Genomic DNA, 19,496 nt, shown 5'->3' on the forward strand with positions numbered 1-19,496 from the left:
CAAATGTCAGGACTCCTCCTGCATTTCATCGCTCCATCTGTTACCAGAAGCCGCGGCACATTTTCCTCTGCTGCTCGTCACACACCCCGCTGATCTTTTCCGGGCCTGGGTTAGATCTGTGTCGGATCCATCATCGTCCAGCACTACCTCAAAGGACAAACCCCGTCCCGGAGCCTCCCCACCAGCACATGCAAGCGTCTGCACAAAACCAAGGACATTCATTTTGACGGGCCCTCGAATGAGAGCCCCGGCTCTCACTGAGGGCGATGCTTTTGGAAGGAAAACTCCCAAAATACATCTATGAGGCTGCTGGTGCCCGAGGACACAGTGAGTGAAATTGTAAAAGAGAGAAATGAAAACCCTCCGAGAGTGAGGGAGATGATCTTGGAATACGTCCACGCAATCTTCTGGTGGGGAACTTATGCTGCGGATGTTTGTGGATTTTGCGGAGGAGGGAAATGTTGATAGGCCTCTGGCAGAAGGATGCTGCTCAAGGCAGAGGGGGAGATCACATGACCACTTTCTTGGCTCAAGACAGCTGTTACCTCCATCTGTGCCATCCCTGACCTGCCGCTGATCGCCTCGTCTGGTCTGTTTGGTGACTCTCCTGCACTGTACGCAACCTAATGCTCCGCTGGACGAGTTAATCCAACTCAGATTTCTGACTTTGCCGCGTAGTCCAGGAAATCCCACAAGTTACGCTTTGAGGCCGTCTCCCTAACACCTGCTTGAATGATATCTTACTTCACTCTTGATGATACTCTTGAGCCCTTTACGGACTGTTTGAGAAAGAAAAGATCCCTTAACTGTCAATATCAGCACGTAATGATACTTGTGAATTATTTGTCGGATGGAAATAGAAAATCATGTTTGTAATGGCAGAAAACATTTAGATCTGAGAGAACAGTAATACCTTTATTTTTTTTATCTTTTATTTTTAACCCTTACCCAAACGCTGGAGGGGAGAGTCTGTTCAGATGCTGCCTGCTCCCAGGAAGGGGTCACATCTGTGTCCTCTCCAAAGGTCATCTTGTCTTCTTCTCTGCATTTAGCTGTTGTGGGAAAAAAAACAACTGCAGCCCGCTCATTGACACAAACAAGAAAACACTCTCTTGGATGGATTTGAAGCGTGCCTTTGAAAGAGAAGTGGGGGAGACGTCTTGACAGCGTGCTGGCAGAGACTTTGAGGAGGGAGATGACATCTGGTTTGAGAGAGAAGCGAAGCAGTGAAAATATAAGATTGTGCGTCCCTGTGAATCACGCCAAGTGTGGCTCCAAGAGGCCTGATTTACATAAGACTTTATATAGCGAGACAATTTCAGATGCCGCCAATTATTAGTACCATCATTTAACTATAAGTACCAATTGTGACGCCAAATGCTTCAAGAAGGTATTTTTCATATGAAGCACTCTGCTGGTGGATTTGCTCAGGCTATAAGTCCTGACAGTGGTTTGAAATCAGTAACAATGAAAACTATCCTCCTTTTCTTGGCTCATGACTAGTCATGTGTTTTTGTCTCATTATACCACCTGGGGGTTGGGTTGGGGGGGGTTGCCAGATGCTTCATCAACAATGTGACACCAAAAGAGTTTAAATATGCTACCCAGATTGTGTTTTCAGTAAAACTTCCTGTGTGATCTCAGTTTAGACTGCAACTGTGTAGTGAAATGATGGAGTCACAATGAAGTCTCTGGCTGATGTTTTGTTTAATTTAAAAAAAATGAATTGTGAGCACTGTAGAGACTGTACAGTGGTGTGTTTAGCACCTCATCCTAGTGTGTGTGTGTGTGTGTTTACTTGGGGTTAATTTGTGATTGTGGGTGTTTGCCCTGCGATGGATTTGTGTACTCTGCCTTCATCCAGTCAGCTTGGATCGGCTCCAGTACCCTGAGATGGATAAAGTGGTGTGGAAGTTGGATGAATAGATTATAAATAAGTGAGTTGTGAATGTTGTCGGCAGATGCCGTAACAACCACCTCTATACTGCTCTCTAGTGGTCAGACGCAAACATTACAGCTACTGAGAACCTCTGTAATGCTGCTATGCTGCTATCATCAATCTCCTTCATTGTGACAGAAGAGTTCATCTGCAGGGGAGCGTAATTGCTACGACACATGTCAAAGATAGTTTTTAAGTCCTTTTAGGTCATCATGAATAGAACAGTGAATGTGCAAACATCCTTCTCATTGTTAATCCAAGGTTAAAAATAAACATAGCAACAGCTTTAAAATAAAATTGTACTAACATACTTATAAACCAAGACATTTTTGAAAATCGGTTTTCTTAAAAGCTTAATTATAACAGAAACTCAACAGTTTTAGTAAATTTCAATTTCACTGAATAAATTAATGGAAAAAGAAATCTAGTCCTTTCTAATCAAATGCACCTGTCAAGTCACTTTAAAACAAGGCAGTCTTTATTTATTGTATATTTTATTTAGTCTTTTGATTCACAAGAAACTTGCATTTCATTCAAAACACTACGGATTAAAATGAATGGATCGTCACAGGCAACCTCAGATGAGGTCAGAACAGTTTGTTTTAAACAGATAATGTGTTAGTGTAGTCTGAATCCAGCGCTGATCGTCCCACCCCTGGAACATTTCAACACCAACCGGCAGCGTCTGGTCTAAAACAGCCTCCTTGTGGTGGTTCACGTGATTCTTTACCCCGCAGCAAAGCTGCAGTAGATTCCCCAGTGATCACTTATGTAGCGGCGACAGTCCAGCTTGTCCAGCCCCACCAAGGCCATGTGGTCAGGGGCGAGATGTGGGACGCCCTCCTTCGTGGCCGGACGGAAGTAGATCCGGTCGAAGCGGCAGCGACTGACAAAGTTAACGCCCTTGTTGTTGTTGACTTTTGTGTCCCAAGTGTAGCGGCAGTGCTCCTGTTTGCCCAGCCGCTCCCACACATCGCAAACAGTGGCTGGCAGGCCAACTTTGGCCACCTGAAGAGAAGCAGAGACACACTCCAACATGAGATTCCTGCAGGGTTTATCTACCCATGTCACGATCTTAAAAAGAAAAGAATTAGACCACAGAATACACTGCAATACTTATATTATGAATTACTACATGTAATTGACGAGAAATAATTGTAACCGACCTCAGTGTCCCTCAGATTTGTGTCCCCGCCAAACACAACAGTGATGTCATCAGGCGCGTCCTGCATCCTCTGCATCACCACCCGCAGCTGCTTCATCCGCTCCTGCCCGTGAGCCTTGCAGCTCTCCAGGTGCGACGTCATCAGGCACAGTTTCTGCCCTCTGAAGTTCACCTAATTCAACAGAGACAAGAAGCCTGTGAGGTTCACGTTCAGGTGAGCGTCCACGAGTTACACGGCGAAAACATGGAGGAAGTTGCACAAACCCGAGCTACAAGCAGGTTCCTCATCATTTGAGTGGTGGGATACGAGACCACCTCACTCTCCTCAAACTTCACCCGGGATTTCTTCAGCATCATCCCAGTAAAGTAATTATCTTCCCCACCTAGTCAGAACAAATGAAGAAGAAGAAGAAGAAGAAAAAAAAAAAAAGAAATGTCACGGGTCTTCTTCGGTTGAACAAGTAAATTAAATTGGTGACTTCAAAACGAACCAAACGTTTAAAAGTACACATTTGCTGAGATTCAGAAATCATTGTTTTATTGTTTGAAGCAGTGTTAAAACATGTAGCACCTTCAATGATCAGATAACTGACGGCTCGTTTCTTCAAGTACTGGACGTAGGGCTGAATGAGCTCTTGAAGAAACACCACATCTGGGGTGTATCTGTAGAAAGAACAAAAGAGGGGCATTCAAACTGTCCATTCAAAGTAAATGTGAGTTGATGCCTCCAAATGAAGTGTAACTAATGCTTACAAAACTAAGTATGAACACAGTCCTCTGGCCCGCTCTGGTACGTTGTCTGTATCGAGCCCGTCCACGTTCCAGGAGATAAGAGACAGCTTGTCACTGTCCTCCTCTTCTGTGGGTTTCCGTGCCGGTGTCGGACTGTCTTCAGTCAAATCTATGCTGGAAAATGTTCAGAATCTTGATTTGTAATTGGTTGGACGGTGACATGTTTAAATCTAACCTTCAAGGCTGCCCTGTCGTCAACACCGTTATCAGAATGATCTCGATCACTTTAAAAACTTTTATTATGATATACAACAAGTCATTCACACAAAACACTATCTTAGGTTGGACTGAATTTATCAAAGTTCAGTCCCATGAATTTATAATCTAAACAGCTTTATTCATGTTAGTACGGAGCCGATCCCTGCTGTGGCTCCTCCGGATGCTCCGGTTTTCTCCCATAGTCCAAAGACATACATGTGAGGTTAACTGGTCACCCCAAATTGCTCCAAGGTGTGAATATGAATGTGTGTGTGTGTGTGTGTGTGTGTGTGTGTGTGTGTGTGTGTGTGTGTGTGTGTGTGTGTGTGTGTGTGTGTGTGTGTGTGTGTGTGTGTGTGTGTCCCCTGCGTGTTTGTCCTGTGTGACCTGTCCTCCAGCTCTCTGCGCTTGTATAGAAATGTGCAAACTCACCAGTCTTTTGGAGCTTTTTCCTCAACCTTTTGTCTCTTAGGTTTGGGGCTCGGGTCTCTTTCTGGAACGTCTTCTCCTCCGAATATGTTCTCCATGTCCGCCTCAAAGAACGAGTTCAAAGCTCTCTGAAAGCAAAATGATAAGTTAGATGTAGAAATCAGTGCCTGACTTTACGAGCGCTTTCATGCCATGTTTATTAGCATTTTCTTAACCACCTGCGTGGACTCTGGTCAGTGAAATGAGATGCAGCTGTGCTGAAACGCAGTTTTATCGGTCACCAGCTGTTTCTGCCCCCTCAGAGGGGTTGGATGTGTCTCACCTCCATCTCCCAGTCGTTTTCCGCCAGGTAGCACTGCGCCACGGCGCTGTCTGTTCCCGCTACCGCTGCAAACTCCGCACACTGCCGAGCTCTGCTTTCCTCCACATTGGACACAGAAGGCTTGTCCGCGTCCGAGGAAGATGCCATGTTCTGCACGAACCACTTGTAATTGTGAAAAGATGTAGAAAAACTCACTGCCTCAATAAATACAAACAGGTCGATTTTTGCGAGCCAGGTGCAGCAGTGAAATATGTCCGGGTATATCTGCTGACTTTCACTGTCACCCGTTAACTGTTTTGGTTTAAATTTGATATAACTAATATTTATTGGTTTTAATTGTTTTTGTTTTTAAAAACAATTAAGAATCAATTAACAATTAAATTAAATTCCATTAAATTAAATCCAAACTGAATTCCCCTTTTTGGTGTTCTTATTTCACTTCTTTTCATTATATCCGCTGCAAGACATTTTGAGCTAAATTTATTTTCCTCGTCAATTAAATTAACGAAAAGCATTTTTCTTCCGTGATTAAATGTTTACGTTATGGCCTATTTTCATCCCACACAAGACAGAAGTGAACATTTCACCCGGACGATTAATGGAGTCGTAACAGTTTCCGCTCAGACGTAAACACAACTTTGACATTGGTTCTGTTTTCACTGTAAAAAAAAAATGTCTTTAATAACTTTAAACACACTGAAACAAGTCATGAGAGCAATGATAGACACTCCAGGCTTTGACCGAGTCCTGAGCAAGGTGAGGACTCACATTCCACCGCTGATTGAAAGAGATTTTTCTTCGACTGTGAGTTTTGTTGCACCTGTGCGTGTGTCGCTCAGGTGGAGCTCGTGTCCGCCGCCCCGGGTAAGGTGGTGTGCGGGATGCGGGTCGAGGAGGAGCACACGAACCGGGGAGGCACACTGCACGGCGGGCTCACAGCCACCCTGGTGGACGTGATCTCCACCGTGGCCATCATGTACAGTGAGCGGGGGGCTCCGGGGGTCAGCGTGGACATGAACATAACGTGAGTCCAGAGACCCTCAGACCTTCACAGCTGCTCCAGACACACTAAAAAACTCAATCACTTTATGCATTTTCACCCGTCAAAGTTTTTAATATTGGGATGTCATTGACATATTGTTCATCAAAAATATGCTGTTAGTGTAGTTTTCCCATACTCATGTCATATACACTTAATTTTACTTGTGGTTGAAAAATGGGACAAAAACATCAACTTTATGAAATACTCTAACATTTGGAGATATTCTATTTTGTTTTTTTGTGAAAAAAAAATGATATGACTGAATGTTTGTTTGAATTCACCTGTGCACTCATGGCCATGTCATTAGGGACACTGGTACAATCTAATGAGATTAAATCCCACAGCTGCATTACAAAGTATGTCCTTACAGTAAGAAATAATGTCTGCTTGAGATCATCAGAGGTTTGGATTGGAATTCAGGTTTTAGGTTGGAGCACATGATATCAAATGCTATTGCTCACATGTATGTAAATGAAATAATCAAATGATGGCCAGCCCAACATCAGGGAAATCTTCAACCTGAAAACGGCGCTGATTAACTGTATTACATTTGGTTAGATGAGTATCACTGAGTCTATGAACAGGGTTGTGTTGTAGAGTCTGCATACTTGAATGATTGCAATGAGTACTGACACTAACATCAAAGGTTCGTTTAAATGTTGAGTCCCTTTGCCTTTCAGTTGGTGTTTAATCATCATGCTACACGAATGATAGTCTTTCTTAGCCTTGCGTTTCTTAAAATTGAACTCCTGGCAACGCTTTGCACTGTTGACGCTCCACAAGATTATTGACGTTAACTTGCAATCTATAGTTGGCTTTCAATGTGGAGTTTTAATATGGTTCAGTAGGATTTCTGCAGGTGCTTCCACAGTCCAAACACATGCTTGTCAGATTAATTGGTGACTCTAAAATGTTGTTAAAGTGTATAGTTAGACTGGTGACCTGCATAGTGTGGACAGGGCTAAAGTGCACGTAGAAGTTGGTTGAGCAGTCTTTGGACTCCCCCCCCCCCCCCTTGACCTTCAGCCCTGGTTTCTTTCCACATTGAAAACTACAATTATAAATTACTCTTTTACAGGTATATGAATGCTGCCAAGATCGGGGAAGATGTCCTCATCACAGCTCAGGTCCTGAAGCAAGGTCGTACACTGGCATTTTCTACTGTCGACCTCACCAGCAAAGCCACCGGGAAGCTTATTGCACAAGGAAGACACACTAAACACCTTGGCAGCAGCTAAACTGTGTGCCGGTCTTGTAAACCAGTAGAATCTAAACAAGGGACTTCAAGTAAAGACGTCAGCCTCTGATTGTATATACTTTTGTAAACATTAAAATATGTAGAAAATATAACTTGTTGAGAAAACTGTGTAACATATTTGGTGTGAGAGTCTTCATCTGGCTGTTGTGTCCATGATTCATGCGCATGCAATAAAACAAATGCACCAAGACTTCTGCTTTCAGAATTTGCACTGTATTGGGATATGCTCAGCAGTATTGATTTGAGAACCAACAGAAAAAAAACCCAGAAGTTACACGCCTCATACCCTTTCAACTGAACACAATGAATCAACAAGGAGCAAAAAAAAATTATACCAACTATGTACTTAATAATTGACAAGCAAGCCCGCATAACCCAATTTTAATTTGATGAGCATGGCAGCAAATTCTATTCATTTTAGTAGGTCAAATTAAACAAAAGAAAATCGGTTAGCTTCCAGCAACTTTAGTTGTTAGGTAAGTTAAACATTAAATCAGTTATTTCAATTTCTCACCAACCCACAACCCCAATAAGAACATAAAATATCAGATTTCAGTAGCTTAAATGAATAGTGCATGAACGGCTTGATCGGTGAACATGACCTTCAGCGTCTAACCAACACATCCCCACTTTGAGCACAGTGCCTTTCAAGTCACTTAAGATTTTAGCAAAAGGCCTGCCTAGCATGTTTCAGAGGAAAGCAAATGACACCAAAACATCTTCAAAAGTCCAGCAAAATAACTAAGGCGGTTTATAAGAAGCAATACCTACACCATATGATTTGACAAATACTGTTCATCTTATCTTTGCCTATGCAGGTGAGCTACCACCTGCTCACACCTGTCCTTGGTCAAGAGATTGTGTAAAGTTGTTCTAGAAACCCCATTGACGTTACAAACAAGCTTTAACAATCCTTTCTTATGACAAGGATAGAAAACGCATCCATCTGAGAACCACCGTGAAGACCTGTGTATTGTTTTTTTTTTCCTGTTTTTGATGCAACATAAAGAGTTCCTTCAATGACCGGTGCTGTTGACTGTGCGGCTCCAAGAGAACAACCAACCACTCAAAATCAATGTTCGTGCAGGTTCAAATGAACAAAAATGGGTGGGTAGGTGAGTGAGGAGCAGGAGGGAATGAGGAGGAAGTAAATGAAATAAAACAAAAAAGGCAGAACCAATCCAAAAATGGCAGAGAGAAGAAGGGGGAGGGGGGGGCGGCATTGGAGAGTGTGAGGAAAACTAAAAAGGATGGGAACGGAATCGGCTTCAGGTTGGGGAGGGGAAGAGCGAGTAGGGAACAAAAAGGAGATCCAAGCATAAGTTCACATCTTTGACAAGGGGAAAGGGTGGAGATGAGTACATCAATTTGCTTCTGAAGGCTTAGGCAGGAGGAAGGAGAGGGGCTTTTCCCTGTGTGGCTGCGTGGAGCAAGAAGCCTTAGTCAGGCATGTACGGGCGAAGGTGATCCTCGATGTCTCCCACACCCCAGCAGGTCAGCTGGTCCTGCGGCAAGTACAGGCAGAGGCTGCACAACTTGAAAACTGTGGCCTTAGTTTTAGGAGTCTGCAAAATTGGACAGAGAATAACAACTAATCATGTAATGAAACGTTTTTTTTTTTTATCTTATCAAAAATACATTATTGCTTGAATGACCAAACTGACCTGTAAGTGCTGTCGATCCATGAAGAGAAATACAGACTGAGTTGGGTTGTTCATCACCATTCCAGCCTTGTCCTTACGACCCAAAGCATGTAAGCACTGCTTCTCATAGTCTCCGTGATGAAATTCAAACTTGGCCTGTAAATTAAAAGACAGTTTAAATCTAAATTTGGTGCATCTTGACTGAGGCCTCCCAATCGGTTCGATAACTTTGCATGTTTCACAGATGCAGCTTTATGTGGAAACTAGTGTTTACATTAGACTATTTGATTGAATCAACATTTATTTGCATGTGCAGGAAGTGTCTCTCTGGTTCCCTGTAAAGCATGTTATTTAAGCCTTTCAGTCCAATTTTATATACAGTATTTACAAATTGACAAGGCTTAAACTAACTGCTGCAATCTCTGATTCAAAGTGTAGAGTGCTGACCTGAACAGGCCTAAAGGGTTCATCATCGGCCCCCTTCCATCTGGAGAACAGCAGACAGACAATCTTCTCAATGTCATTGCGTGGCCAGAGGATAAAATCCATTTCCTGTGTGCAGCCTATCACATCCTGTAACGACACGGAGAACAGAAAAGCAACACATTAACACGATTAGGTGTTTTCTTCTTCAAGCCGGCCACCTTTTCGGACGGTTGCCAGGCTTACCCTTCGCATGGACTGGTATCGGGGGGCGTGTAGTTGCACGACGTCTTTTTGCAGGAGTTCTATCGAACTCTCCAGAGAGTAGCTGGAATCGCGCACACCACGTAGGATGTTTTCTTCATAGTTGTTGGTCATCACTGGCACCACTTCAGCTACCTCAAAAAGTGCTGACTTCTTCTTCTGTAATGACAAAGGAGGAGGACCGTGACAGGAATTGAAGTCAACGTTAAGGAGGACATTCAAAGCAAATGGATGCAACGAAGGCTGACAAACCTTTTCTTTGAAAACGAAGGCGATATAAATCTTGAAGTCAAACTGATCTGCCAAAGATTCCCTTTTCTTCCGAAGTTGAGCTCGAAGTCGGTTTCGTGTTTGATTTCTTCGTGAAGTTGGGTCCCCCATGGTTAATTTTTTTTTCTGATGGTAGTGTCTCCTCCTGTGCACTGAATTTTGTCTTCACTTTCTACTTTTGTGTTTATACGTTGGATTAAAAAATGGAGATAGCTACCCTTACTTGCAGAAACAACGCATCCAAACTCTAAAGCTCGATCTTCGAAGTACTAACTATGAACTGAAAAGGTCAACAAATCAGAAACAAAACTAAGTCATTTCACTTTTTTTTTTTTTGGTGACGGGCAGTGTTGAGGAGGGGAATGGTCAATAAGCTAAGACTACATCTCCTTGATACTGATCAGAAATCCATGTTTTAAGACATGTCTTTCGAGCCAAATTTGCTATATATATTTTTTTTTTGTCAACCTGCCATAGACAAAAGGGAGGACAACAGATTTAAATGAAACAGCAACTCAAATTGGACTAACGATTTCCTCTGCGAGATGGTACTGAAAGTCAACAGAGACGGCTGCTACTACAGAAACCCATACTGCTAGTATTTATTTGCTAGTGACAACTGTGGACTACAGCAAGCGGACAAACTCTCCTACTATTCGGGCCATTTTATTTTTGTTCTATTTTCTCAAAGTCCCTCATCCATGGCTGTTTCTCTGCAGACTGCCGTTATGCGCGTGTTACAGACGGACTGGGGATACAGACGAACATGGCAAGTAAATACAGATGCCAGGAGATGTTGGCACTGGGTAACATCGAAGGCTACTGCGAAAGTAACTTGACATTTCCTTGACTTGTTTTTTGCTTTTGGTTCTTTTCTCTCCCTGCCACTCACTCGGCGGCGCCACTGCCGGTCGTCATGATGTGGGCGTATTTTTAGCACACTAGCTAAGTGAGCTAGCAGGCTAACCTAGGCTTACACTTCAGACACTAACTAGTAGTGGACCGACGGTGTAGCTACATCTTATCTCCTGACTGATTGGCTTAATGGGAGGCCTGTGTGCGGTTGTCCTGGCTAGCGTGCAGTCATCTTTCCACGCGTTTACATCTTCTCCGTGCGGCCAAAGTGACTGCCAGTGCTGAGAGGCCGGAGAGCCGCGGGCGTCCCGGACTAACCGTTTGTGCGCGAGCTCAGCATTGTGTTCCTCTTAGCTGGATCCTTCGCGTCTCAAAACAACCTCATCGATGAAATAAAGAGCTCGACAGCCGCACCGACAGAGGGGTTTAGACAAGACGCTGGGCGGCGAGATAAGCGCTGGCTAGAACATAAGCGTCGCCCTGTCTCTCCACGTCTGAAGTTTGGAGGTGTTTGTTTTCTTTCTCTTCTTTTCTTCAGTCGTCACAGCCCCCGGCTCGCCCTGCTGCATGCCATGTCAAGATAAATCGACAATCCAGCTGGAATCCTCCGTTCTTGCAGTCGACATGTGGCGTGTTCTCTCTCCCGGCGGGCCCATATTTAACGACGTTTTCCCCGTTCGGTTTCTTTGTGTGTGTGCTGTGTGGTTTTCTTTCCCTTTTTTTTGGAGCAGCTAATAATGGCACGAAGGCGCTCGACGGTCCACAGCCTCCCCAAAATGGCTGCACGAGCGACTACAAAGATGTGACGTAGGAGGACACGTGACCGCTCCACGAATAAAAAAACAAACAACAGTCCAGAAAATAAAAACTCTAATGATACATTTTGTTTAATTCTAAAATTAAACACAGCAAGTCTCAACGGCGTTACGTCCTATAATAATAGTGCCACTACTAAAATGATAATGCTAATTATTATTTTTCATTATTAAAACTATTATTCCTTTCATTTTCTATAAAGCTTCAATTAGTTGTATTTGGTCCAATTGAAGGTCACAGGATAGGTCACCACTCCATCACAGGTCAAACTCAGAGAGACAGAAAAACACACACTCACTCACATGTACACTATATTATTAAACTTGCATGCATGTTTGTGGACACTGGGAGAAATTAAATCACATCAAACTATTTATATAGCACTTTTCATACATTCTGTAGCACAAAGTGCTTTAGAGACACTAAAAACAAACTACAAAGACACACAATCCCCCACCCTCCCCACCACCACCATCACCAACCCCCACTGCCAGTATAAAAAATACAGAAAAATTCAAACAGATCTACTGGATAGAAACCAAGTGATCTGTAGAAAACTTCTGCAGAGAGAGAAAGAAAATGCACAGGGAAGATATTCTGGGTACTCGGCTTTCTCCCAGAGTACCTAAACATGTTAAAGGTAATTGATGACAAAATGGCACGCATGTTTGCACAAGTGTTTTTTACATATGGTTGGGGTCTTTTTTATGTGGAACTACTCATTGTAAGCGATGACTAATTCAACAATCAGTTATCAGTTATGCATGTTCTCCCTGTGTGTTCATGGATTTTATCCGGGTACTCTGGTTTCCTCCCACAGTCCGAAAACATGTATGTGACATTAAATAGTGACCCTAAATTGCCCCGAGTTTGAATGTCTGATTGTCTGTCTCTTTGTGTTTGTCCTGGTCCAGGGTGTATCCTGCCTTCGCCAACAATTATTTGAGTTTAGCTGCAGCGCGTCGTGATCCTGCACAGGATAAAGTGGTTTAGAAGATGGATGGATGGTAAATCTGTTATCTTCATACACTTTTCACCTTTACTTTAAACTTTTATGTGTTTAGTGTAGTCTAGTACTCATAAATGCACACTGTGAAGGATGAGTTCAACTTAAACTTTTTATTGTGGCAGTGTTAATGGTTGTCATTAGTTAACTATCCCCAGTTGGAGTGGAGGAGGATAGGGATTTCATGGTCTCTGCATGTACTCGTGTGTAGGATTTTTATTTATTTATCGTTTGTACGGAGCCCCAAACCATAGTACATTGCGTAAGAGCCAGAAAAGCTTTTCAACAAACACAATGTCGTTTTTTAATGTGTCTTAAACACTTTTTTGTGGTGTTGAGTCATATGGGCATACACATACACAATAAACATATTTTAGAACTATTGTTATTGTAATACTACGCTTTAGTGCTTGAGTCAGAAAAAAGTCAGAAACAAGAAACTACACCTTTTAAAAAAAAAAAAATAGCAATAACGTTCCTGAAGGAAGTTTTTTGTGTTATCTGTTGTTTGGGTTCAATCTTCTCTTTAAAACATTTCTGAACCAAAATGGTCGAGCATGACGAAGCTGCCCGTCTGCGCATGCGCAAAACAGATCTTGTTTCCGGTGCGTGGAGTCATTGTCCACCTGTGAGTCAAACTACATTATTCTTGTCTTTTATATATGTATGTATAAAAAAAAAACAGGGTTTGGTTTCGACTTTGCAGGTGACGGATTAGTTCGTCGTTTGCAACCACAGGAAGTAGCTGTCAGGTGAGGAGAGTCACATGTGCAGATCAGCTGGACGCTCATAAATAAGCAAGTCTGCAGTGTAACACGGAGTTTCAATGGATCACAGCTTTTTTCCCCAGCTTGGAGACAGTCCTACAATCTGTCGTCGCCAACGAAGTTGATTGCGTAAAATGTCATAAATAAAGCGCAAGTGGTCAGGCGGGAGTACTTAGTGTAACTCGCCAAAGTCAACCAACCAGAACTGTGAAACTAATTCTATTAAGTCTAAACAACACCGAAGGCTGCATTTATGTTCACATGTTTATGATAATGTAAAAAAAAAAAAGAGTTTATATAGATTTTGTATAATATTTAAATACGTTTGTCTGTATTTGAATAGTGCCAAAAAATAAATTTGCAATGAAAGAAAAATATATTATGATGTTAAATCATCCCAGGTGAGCTACTGAATGAATATGTTAATGTGAGGCATGGTGTGGTTTACCAATTCTACAGGAGGTGACATATTTGAAGTTTTCCCTGTATCAATGGGTTTTTGGGATGTCGCTGTACTTCCTTCTTCTTTGGCTTTTTCCGAGCATAACCCTCTGGAAACCTACACGGCAGATCTGCCTTTAGTTCTGCAAAACTACTGAACTTCTCGATGTGAAACCTGCTTGTGTGGCACTCTAAACCACTTGTCTGTACACACTGAGGAGCTTTTAATACAGCAGCAGTCAGCAGGTTTGCAGGAGGGTGTGGTTTTCGTCCTCCTATAAAAGACAGTTCAGAGTCCAATGAGGGCTCACACCTCTTTTCTCTTCCAGCCCTCAGACCCCGTCTCCAGTAACCATGGCTCATCTTCCAAAGCTCTTCGATTATGTGGATAAACACCAGGATCTGTATGTGCAGGTAAGACAGATTTTAATTGATTGGAATTTTACCCTCTGGAGGACTTCTTAACATGTGTTTCACGGTGATCAAGTGTTTGTCGTCACTGTTGCGCCATGAAAAATTCATTGTGCGGGATCTGTGCTGGACTCCACTGCAGTAGGAGTTAAGTGAACTGTTGTCATTTTGCAGCGCCTTGCAGACTGGGTGGCTGTCCCGAGCGTGTCTGCCTGGCCCGAGAAGCGCGGCGAGATCAAGAAGATGATGGAGATGGCAGCTGAGGACATTAAGAAGCTGGGTGGCACTGTGGAGATGGTGGACATTGGCAAACAGAAGGTAAAGAGTGTGTGAGAGGTTAGTTGCACTATTATTGTATATGTATGCACGTGTTTTGGGCTTTCAGTCCGATCACATTCTCTTCCGACAGCTTCCCTCTGGAGAGGAGATCCCCCTGCCTCCTATTGTTTTGGGGCATTTGGGCTCAGACCCAGGCAAGAAGACAGTGTGTATTTACGGTCACCTCGATGTCCAGCCAGCGGCCATCGATGACGGCTGGGATACGGATCCTTTCACTCTGGTGGAAAAAGATGGTGAGAGTTGAATGCTTTTGGTTTTTCCATTTGTTTTGTTTGGAACAAAGTAGATATGATCCAAATTTAGCCAGTTCATAATAAAACAGAAAGTGTGCTACTGAAGTGGACTGGAATGCAGTTTGGGTGTGCAAGATGAGATTCAATGTCACTATTTAAAGGCTTTTGTTCTCAGTCTTTTTGGAATGGATATCCCCCAGTTTATTACTGCCTTGTCAAACGTTTGGTTTCAAATCTGTGTGGGGAAAAAAAAAATGCAGAAAGGATAACATGACACTGTAGCACATACAGTAACAGTAAACCGCTGCTTTGGTGTACATTTCCACCTTTATTACTTAAATCAGATCTTTATTGCCAAACAGCAGCATATTTAAAGCACATTTAAATGCTCTTTGAGCTTTTATCAGCTCTGCACTTGTGATCACATCACAATTAGCTGCATATTTTCCAAAGTCCAGCTACAACATCTTATCTGCGAACCCTTTCAGGTCACGTTGATTCAGACGTGACACTGCAGGATAAATCCAAACTCATTCAGCTTTTAAAGAGCAAACGGGCTCAAATTTAACTTTTTATTCAGTAAATGTATGAGACGTCTTTGCTTTACTGCAACGCCTGCAATGAAATTAAATCTCCTGCTTTTCTATCACAGTTGAAGTGGCGCATCGGCAGCTTTATAGACGCTCCGTCTCACATGAAGTTCAATGCATCGTGTGACTGTTGTCATGTATGTCTACCCAGTTGAGCTGTTCAGACACAACAGCTACACACAGTTGCTACATCATCCCGCCTTTGCAGATTTGAGCTTCCTCTGTTATTGCACCGTTGGGTCGATTGAAGCTGCAGACACTCACAAATTGTTGAGAATCAGCTGATAGAAACCACCACGGCCACTTCCCCGTTTCCTTGCCGTCTGTTCAGCTTTCTTAGCGCTTGTGTCATATTTTACATGACATGTACAGATCTGCCCATGACCCTTGGTGGAGAACAAGATCTCCTTGCTCATATTTATCGTATCTGACAATGAAAATGCACCACGTGGCTGTAATGACGTTTTACTGGACTTGTCTTTTGAGCAAACTGTATCACCCGATTGATCTTTCTTGTTTGTAGGTAAGCTCTACGGTCGAGGATCTACTGACGACAAGGGTCCAGTGTTGGCCTGGTTCAACTGCATCGAAGCCCATCAGAAACTCAGTCAGGTACTAAGATCACCACATTGAGTGGTGTTGTGTTCGTCTCAGTTGATCCGGACACTCCACTCAGAGCACTTTAACTTCTCCACTTCATTAACCCTGTTCTTTTAAACATCCCAATCCTGACATTTAGTTTGGGGAAGAACATCTCCTGGGTTGTTTTGGTGCTATAAATGTCATCTGCTTTAGTATTTTCAGAGGCCTGAGGTGGAACTCGCCCCAGTTAAAAAAAACATTTTGCTCAGTTTGGCAGAACTTTACTGGTTCCTCCCCCTATTGTTCACATGAGTGCAAATATGGAAAGAACGACAAATGATACTTTCGCTTTCTCTCTCCTCGTATCTAAATAGATTCAGGTATTTATCAGCTTTTTTTTTGGACGATGCAAGACAAAGAACTAATACATACCAAGAGCTCCATCTTCTTGACTCGTACTTAACTGTGACATTATCAAGATCAAAGTTTGAAAACATTTGAAAGAAGACTGGCTTAGAATTGTTTTGTTGAATTGACTTTGAAAGATGGGAATATATTGAGTCAATATAGAATATTTAGGAATGTAGTTGTTTAACTTAGTGGCTGGTTTTCCCTGAATTATTTAGCTTCACACTGAGGAAGAGATTAGCTCTGTGTTAAAGTACGTCTCTGATTTGGTCGTTGCTCTGGAGACCTAAGAGCAGTATCAGCAGTACTTAAGCTGGTCAAAGGTGGTGAGATGAAATGCGAGATCTTATCCAGCCACCTCTTAATGATTACACCGAAGCAAGTCACCAATATGTTTTGAATCACCCGCACATTTACATACTCATGCAAAGGAGAAACTGAAAAGTTTATGAAAACTAGTAGCCAGAGTAAAACAATGTTCTATTGTTTTTTTATTTCACTAAATGAAAAAATTCAAAGTACCGTTTGATCACCAGTGAAAGAATAGATATCTATGAAATCAAATTGTTCATAAAGCCTGAAAGTTTCCCAGATTGTCAGCTCGACGACATTTCTCATACTGATTTATATCCCTCTTCGTGTTTTTAGGAACTTCCCATCAACATCAAATTCTGCTTTGAGGGGATGGAGGAATCTGGATCTGAGGGCCTGGACGATCTGGTGTTTTCCCGAAAGGACACCTTCTTGAAAGACGTCGACTACGTCTGCATCTCCGACAACTACTGGCTGGGCAAGACCAAACCCTGCATCACCTACGGTCTGAGAGGAATCTGCTACTTCTTCCTTGAGGTATATTACCATCATATTTACATATTTCATCTAATCGGATAATTCGTCATCATGGCACAAATCCACCTCTGCCTGCTGTGGACTTTCGATTTGACATTAAAGATTTTTTTAATGTCGTTGAACTGGTGACAATGAAAATAAAGTTTCTATTCTAAAAAATTTTTTCCTTGAAACTCGCAGGTGGAGTGCGGTGCGAAGGACCTCCACTCAGGCGTGTTTGGAGGCTCTGTTCATGAAGCCATGACTGACCTCATTGCACTTATGGGCAAGTGAACCTGGAGTTTAAAAAAATAAATAAATGAAATGTTACTATTCTTTCATGTTTTTTGTGTCTTTATTAACACTATTTAGAGTTTTGATCTTCTGATTGTTTCCTAAACAGGGTCGCTGGTGGACAAACGGGGAAGGATCTTGATTCCTGGGATCCTGGACAGTGTGGCCCCTCTGACGGAGGAGGAGAAGAAGCAGTATGAGAACATTGAGTTTGACTTGCATGAATACTGCAAGGATGTGGGAGTCGGGAAGCTGCTGCATGACACCAAGGCAAGAAGACTATTCATGTCACTGGTCAAAATTGGCTGTGCGTTGTACTGAAAAGTGCTTCTCTTTGCTCACTGCAGGAGTTAATCCTTATGCACCGCTGGAGATACCCATCTCTCTCTCTTCATGGCATTGAGGGGGCTTTCTCTGAAGCAGGAGCCAAGACTGTCATCCCCCGCAAGGTCATTGGCAAGTTCTCCATCCGCCTTGTGCCTGACATGGATCCCAAAGTTGTGGAGAAGCAGGTAAAGATCTCGATTCCTTTTCATCTGCTGAGGGACGTTTCCACAGTAGATAATACGGCACCTTAACACACTTTACCAGTGAACTTGAACAGTCCAATCCTGCAGGTGGTGATTTTCCTAAAGAGCTGTTGCTTATCACTTTTGTTGCCTTTTTCATTATCGAGGTGATGGACCATCTGCAGAAAAAGTTCAATGAATTGGGGAGCCCCAACAAGATGAAAGTGCATATGGGCCATGGTGCCAAAGCCTGGGTCTCCGACTTCAACCACCCACACTACATGGCTGGTCGTAAGGCCATGAAAACCGGTACGGAGGCTAAAAACTATGGAAGCTGACATCCTTTTTTTTTTTTTTTTTTTTTTCTCAACATTGCACCTCTTTGTACACCTACTAACTGTTCTTCTGGATCCCTCCTCACCCTCCTCGCTGTGCTGCAGTCTTCGGCGTTGAGCCCGACCTGACTCGCGAGGGCGGCAGCATCCCGGTCACCCTGACCTTCCAGGAAGCCACAGGCCGTAACGTCATGCTGCTGCCTGTGGGGTCGTCCGACGATGGAGCTCACTCTCAGAACGAGAAGATCAACAGGTCTGAAAAATGTGTCGAAACAAATATTGTGGGAAGTTATATTTATGGTACTGCTGTAACTTATTTACTCTGCTCTTAATGACACATTTTTTCCACTGTTGTGTTTATTTTTTTTAACAGAATTAACTACATTCAGGGAATCAAGATGCTGGGAGCATACTTCCATGAGGTTTCCATGTTGAAATGAAGAGACGCTGTCACAACATGACAAAGTATTAAATATATGTCCATCATCAGTATCGGGGGTCATTAAAAAGTTTGGTACCATGAAACAGCTGCTTTTCCTCTCAATTAATAAAGGTGTTGGTTTTTGTTATCATTTTCTCTTTATTTGATGAATGATTGGATTGAGTGCCAATACATCACATGACTTTACGCCATTACTCAGAACCAGGAAGATTATTGATCATTTAAGCACAATAGCAAAACAGAGGCGCAGAAGCCAAATGAGTCAGAGTGGCAATGGTCTTGTACCAGAAATGATATATAAATAATATATATCACAGACTTGACACACAACCAAAACATTTAGTTTACATAACTGCATAACAATGCAAAATCTATTTTTTACAAGACAAGGTGAGACGGACTGGACAAAATAAAAAAGAACCACAATTGTACAAATGTTCCAAAATATTTACTATTATATGAACTGAATACGATATATGACAATAACAATGTATACTGATGATTTACTGTTAAACTGCAGTACAATAAATTGTGTATATTGAGATGATAGATCATTTATTAATCCCAGTCTGGGAAACTCTTGTTGTAGCGAGTTCAAACAATGAAAATGAATTACAGATACTCCATTTCTACATCTTATAAACACAAATAGGTAATATAAGACTACAAATAAATACTGTAGAGACAATCATGGAGAAAAACAACTATTTACAAATGTGTAACTGCAAAGGTGGATCAGTGCATTTTGCATTTGAATGTGTACATAAATCCTTCCAAATTACAGTGTGCATGCAGCAAGTCTGCATGTTAGTGTAATTGTTGAGAAAATGAGTTATTGCAGTTGGCAGAAGTGATCTCCTGTACTTGTCAAGGTGTGATATGACATTAGCTATCG

General features: G+C 42.4%; 4 protein-coding genes across 9 annotated transcripts; 2 read left to right on the forward strand and 2 right to left on the reverse strand.

The window, feature by feature from the left end:
- Window positions 1–2,397: 2,397 nt before the first annotated feature.
- tdp2b (tyrosyl-DNA phosphodiesterase 2b) lies at window positions 2,398–5,705 on the reverse strand. Of its 2 annotated transcripts, XM_080485237.1 has the most exons (8): window positions 5,614–5,705; window positions 4,846–5,007; window positions 4,527–4,651; window positions 3,858–4,010; window positions 3,676–3,767; window positions 3,369–3,487; window positions 3,106–3,276; window positions 2,440–2,947 (listed from the first exon to the last, which is right to left on the reverse strand). In XM_080485237.1, the coding sequence occupies exons 2-8, from the start codon at window positions 4,990–4,992 to the stop codon at window positions 2,666–2,668; spliced, it is 1,089 nt and encodes a 362-aa protein (XP_080341363.1). In that variant the 5' UTR covers window positions 4,993–5,007; window positions 5,614–5,705; the 3' UTR covers window positions 2,440–2,665. The 2 variants fall into 2 exon arrangements, with proteins under 2 accessions (XP_080341362.1, XP_080341363.1); XM_080485236.1 differs by lacking the exon at window positions 5,614–5,705 and having other exon boundaries at window positions 2,398–2,947; window positions 4,846–5,081.
- Window positions 5,447–7,331, forward strand: acot13 (acyl-CoA thioesterase 13). The gene is made up of 3 exons (XM_080485239.1): window positions 5,447–5,601; window positions 5,685–5,869; window positions 6,966–7,331. The coding sequence occupies exons 1-3, from the start codon at window positions 5,518–5,520 to the stop codon at window positions 7,123–7,125; spliced, it is 429 nt and encodes a 142-aa protein (XP_080341365.1). The 5' UTR covers window positions 5,447–5,517; the 3' UTR covers window positions 7,126–7,331.
- Window positions 7,332–7,338: 7 nt separating this feature from the next.
- On the reverse strand, window positions 7,339–11,387 carry cUnh6orf62 (chromosome Un C6orf62 homolog). The gene is made up of 5 exons (XM_080485238.1): window positions 9,728–11,387; window positions 9,458–9,634; window positions 9,236–9,361; window positions 8,810–8,944; window positions 7,339–8,710 (listed from the first exon to the last, which is right to left on the reverse strand). The coding sequence occupies exons 1-5, from the start codon at window positions 9,854–9,856 to the stop codon at window positions 8,585–8,587; spliced, it is 693 nt and encodes a 230-aa protein (XP_080341364.1). The 5' UTR covers window positions 9,857–11,387; the 3' UTR covers window positions 7,339–8,584.
- Window positions 10,290–18,728, forward strand: cndp2 (carnosine dipeptidase 2). 5 transcript variants are annotated; one of them, XM_080485234.1, is made up of 13 exons: window positions 13,009–13,050; window positions 13,129–13,174; window positions 13,960–14,044; window positions 14,216–14,359; window positions 14,451–14,613; window positions 15,727–15,815; window positions 16,842–17,042; window positions 17,223–17,307; window positions 17,425–17,585; window positions 17,663–17,827; window positions 17,992–18,133; window positions 18,265–18,412; window positions 18,533–18,728. In XM_080485234.1, exons 3-13 carry the CDS (start codon window positions 13,985–13,987, stop codon window positions 18,597–18,599), a joined length of 1,425 nt encoding a protein of 474 aa, XP_080341360.1. In that variant the 5' UTR covers window positions 13,009–13,050; window positions 13,129–13,174; window positions 13,960–13,984; the 3' UTR covers window positions 18,600–18,728. The 5 variants fall into 5 exon arrangements, with proteins under 5 accessions (XP_080341359.1, XP_080341358.1, XP_080341360.1 ...); XM_080485233.1 differs by lacking the exons at window positions 13,009–13,050; window positions 13,129–13,174 and adding an exon at window positions 10,290–10,514; XM_080485232.1 differs by lacking the exon at window positions 13,129–13,174 and having other exon boundaries at window positions 12,968–13,050.
- The last annotated feature ends 768 nt before the right edge of the window (window positions 18,729–19,496 follow it).

Source organism: Lipophrys pholis (genome assembly GCF_963383615.2).
Source record: "Lipophrys pholis genome assembly, chromosome: 17".
Taxonomy (NCBI): domain Eukaryota; kingdom Metazoa; phylum Chordata; class Actinopteri; order Blenniiformes; family Blenniidae; genus Lipophrys; species Lipophrys pholis.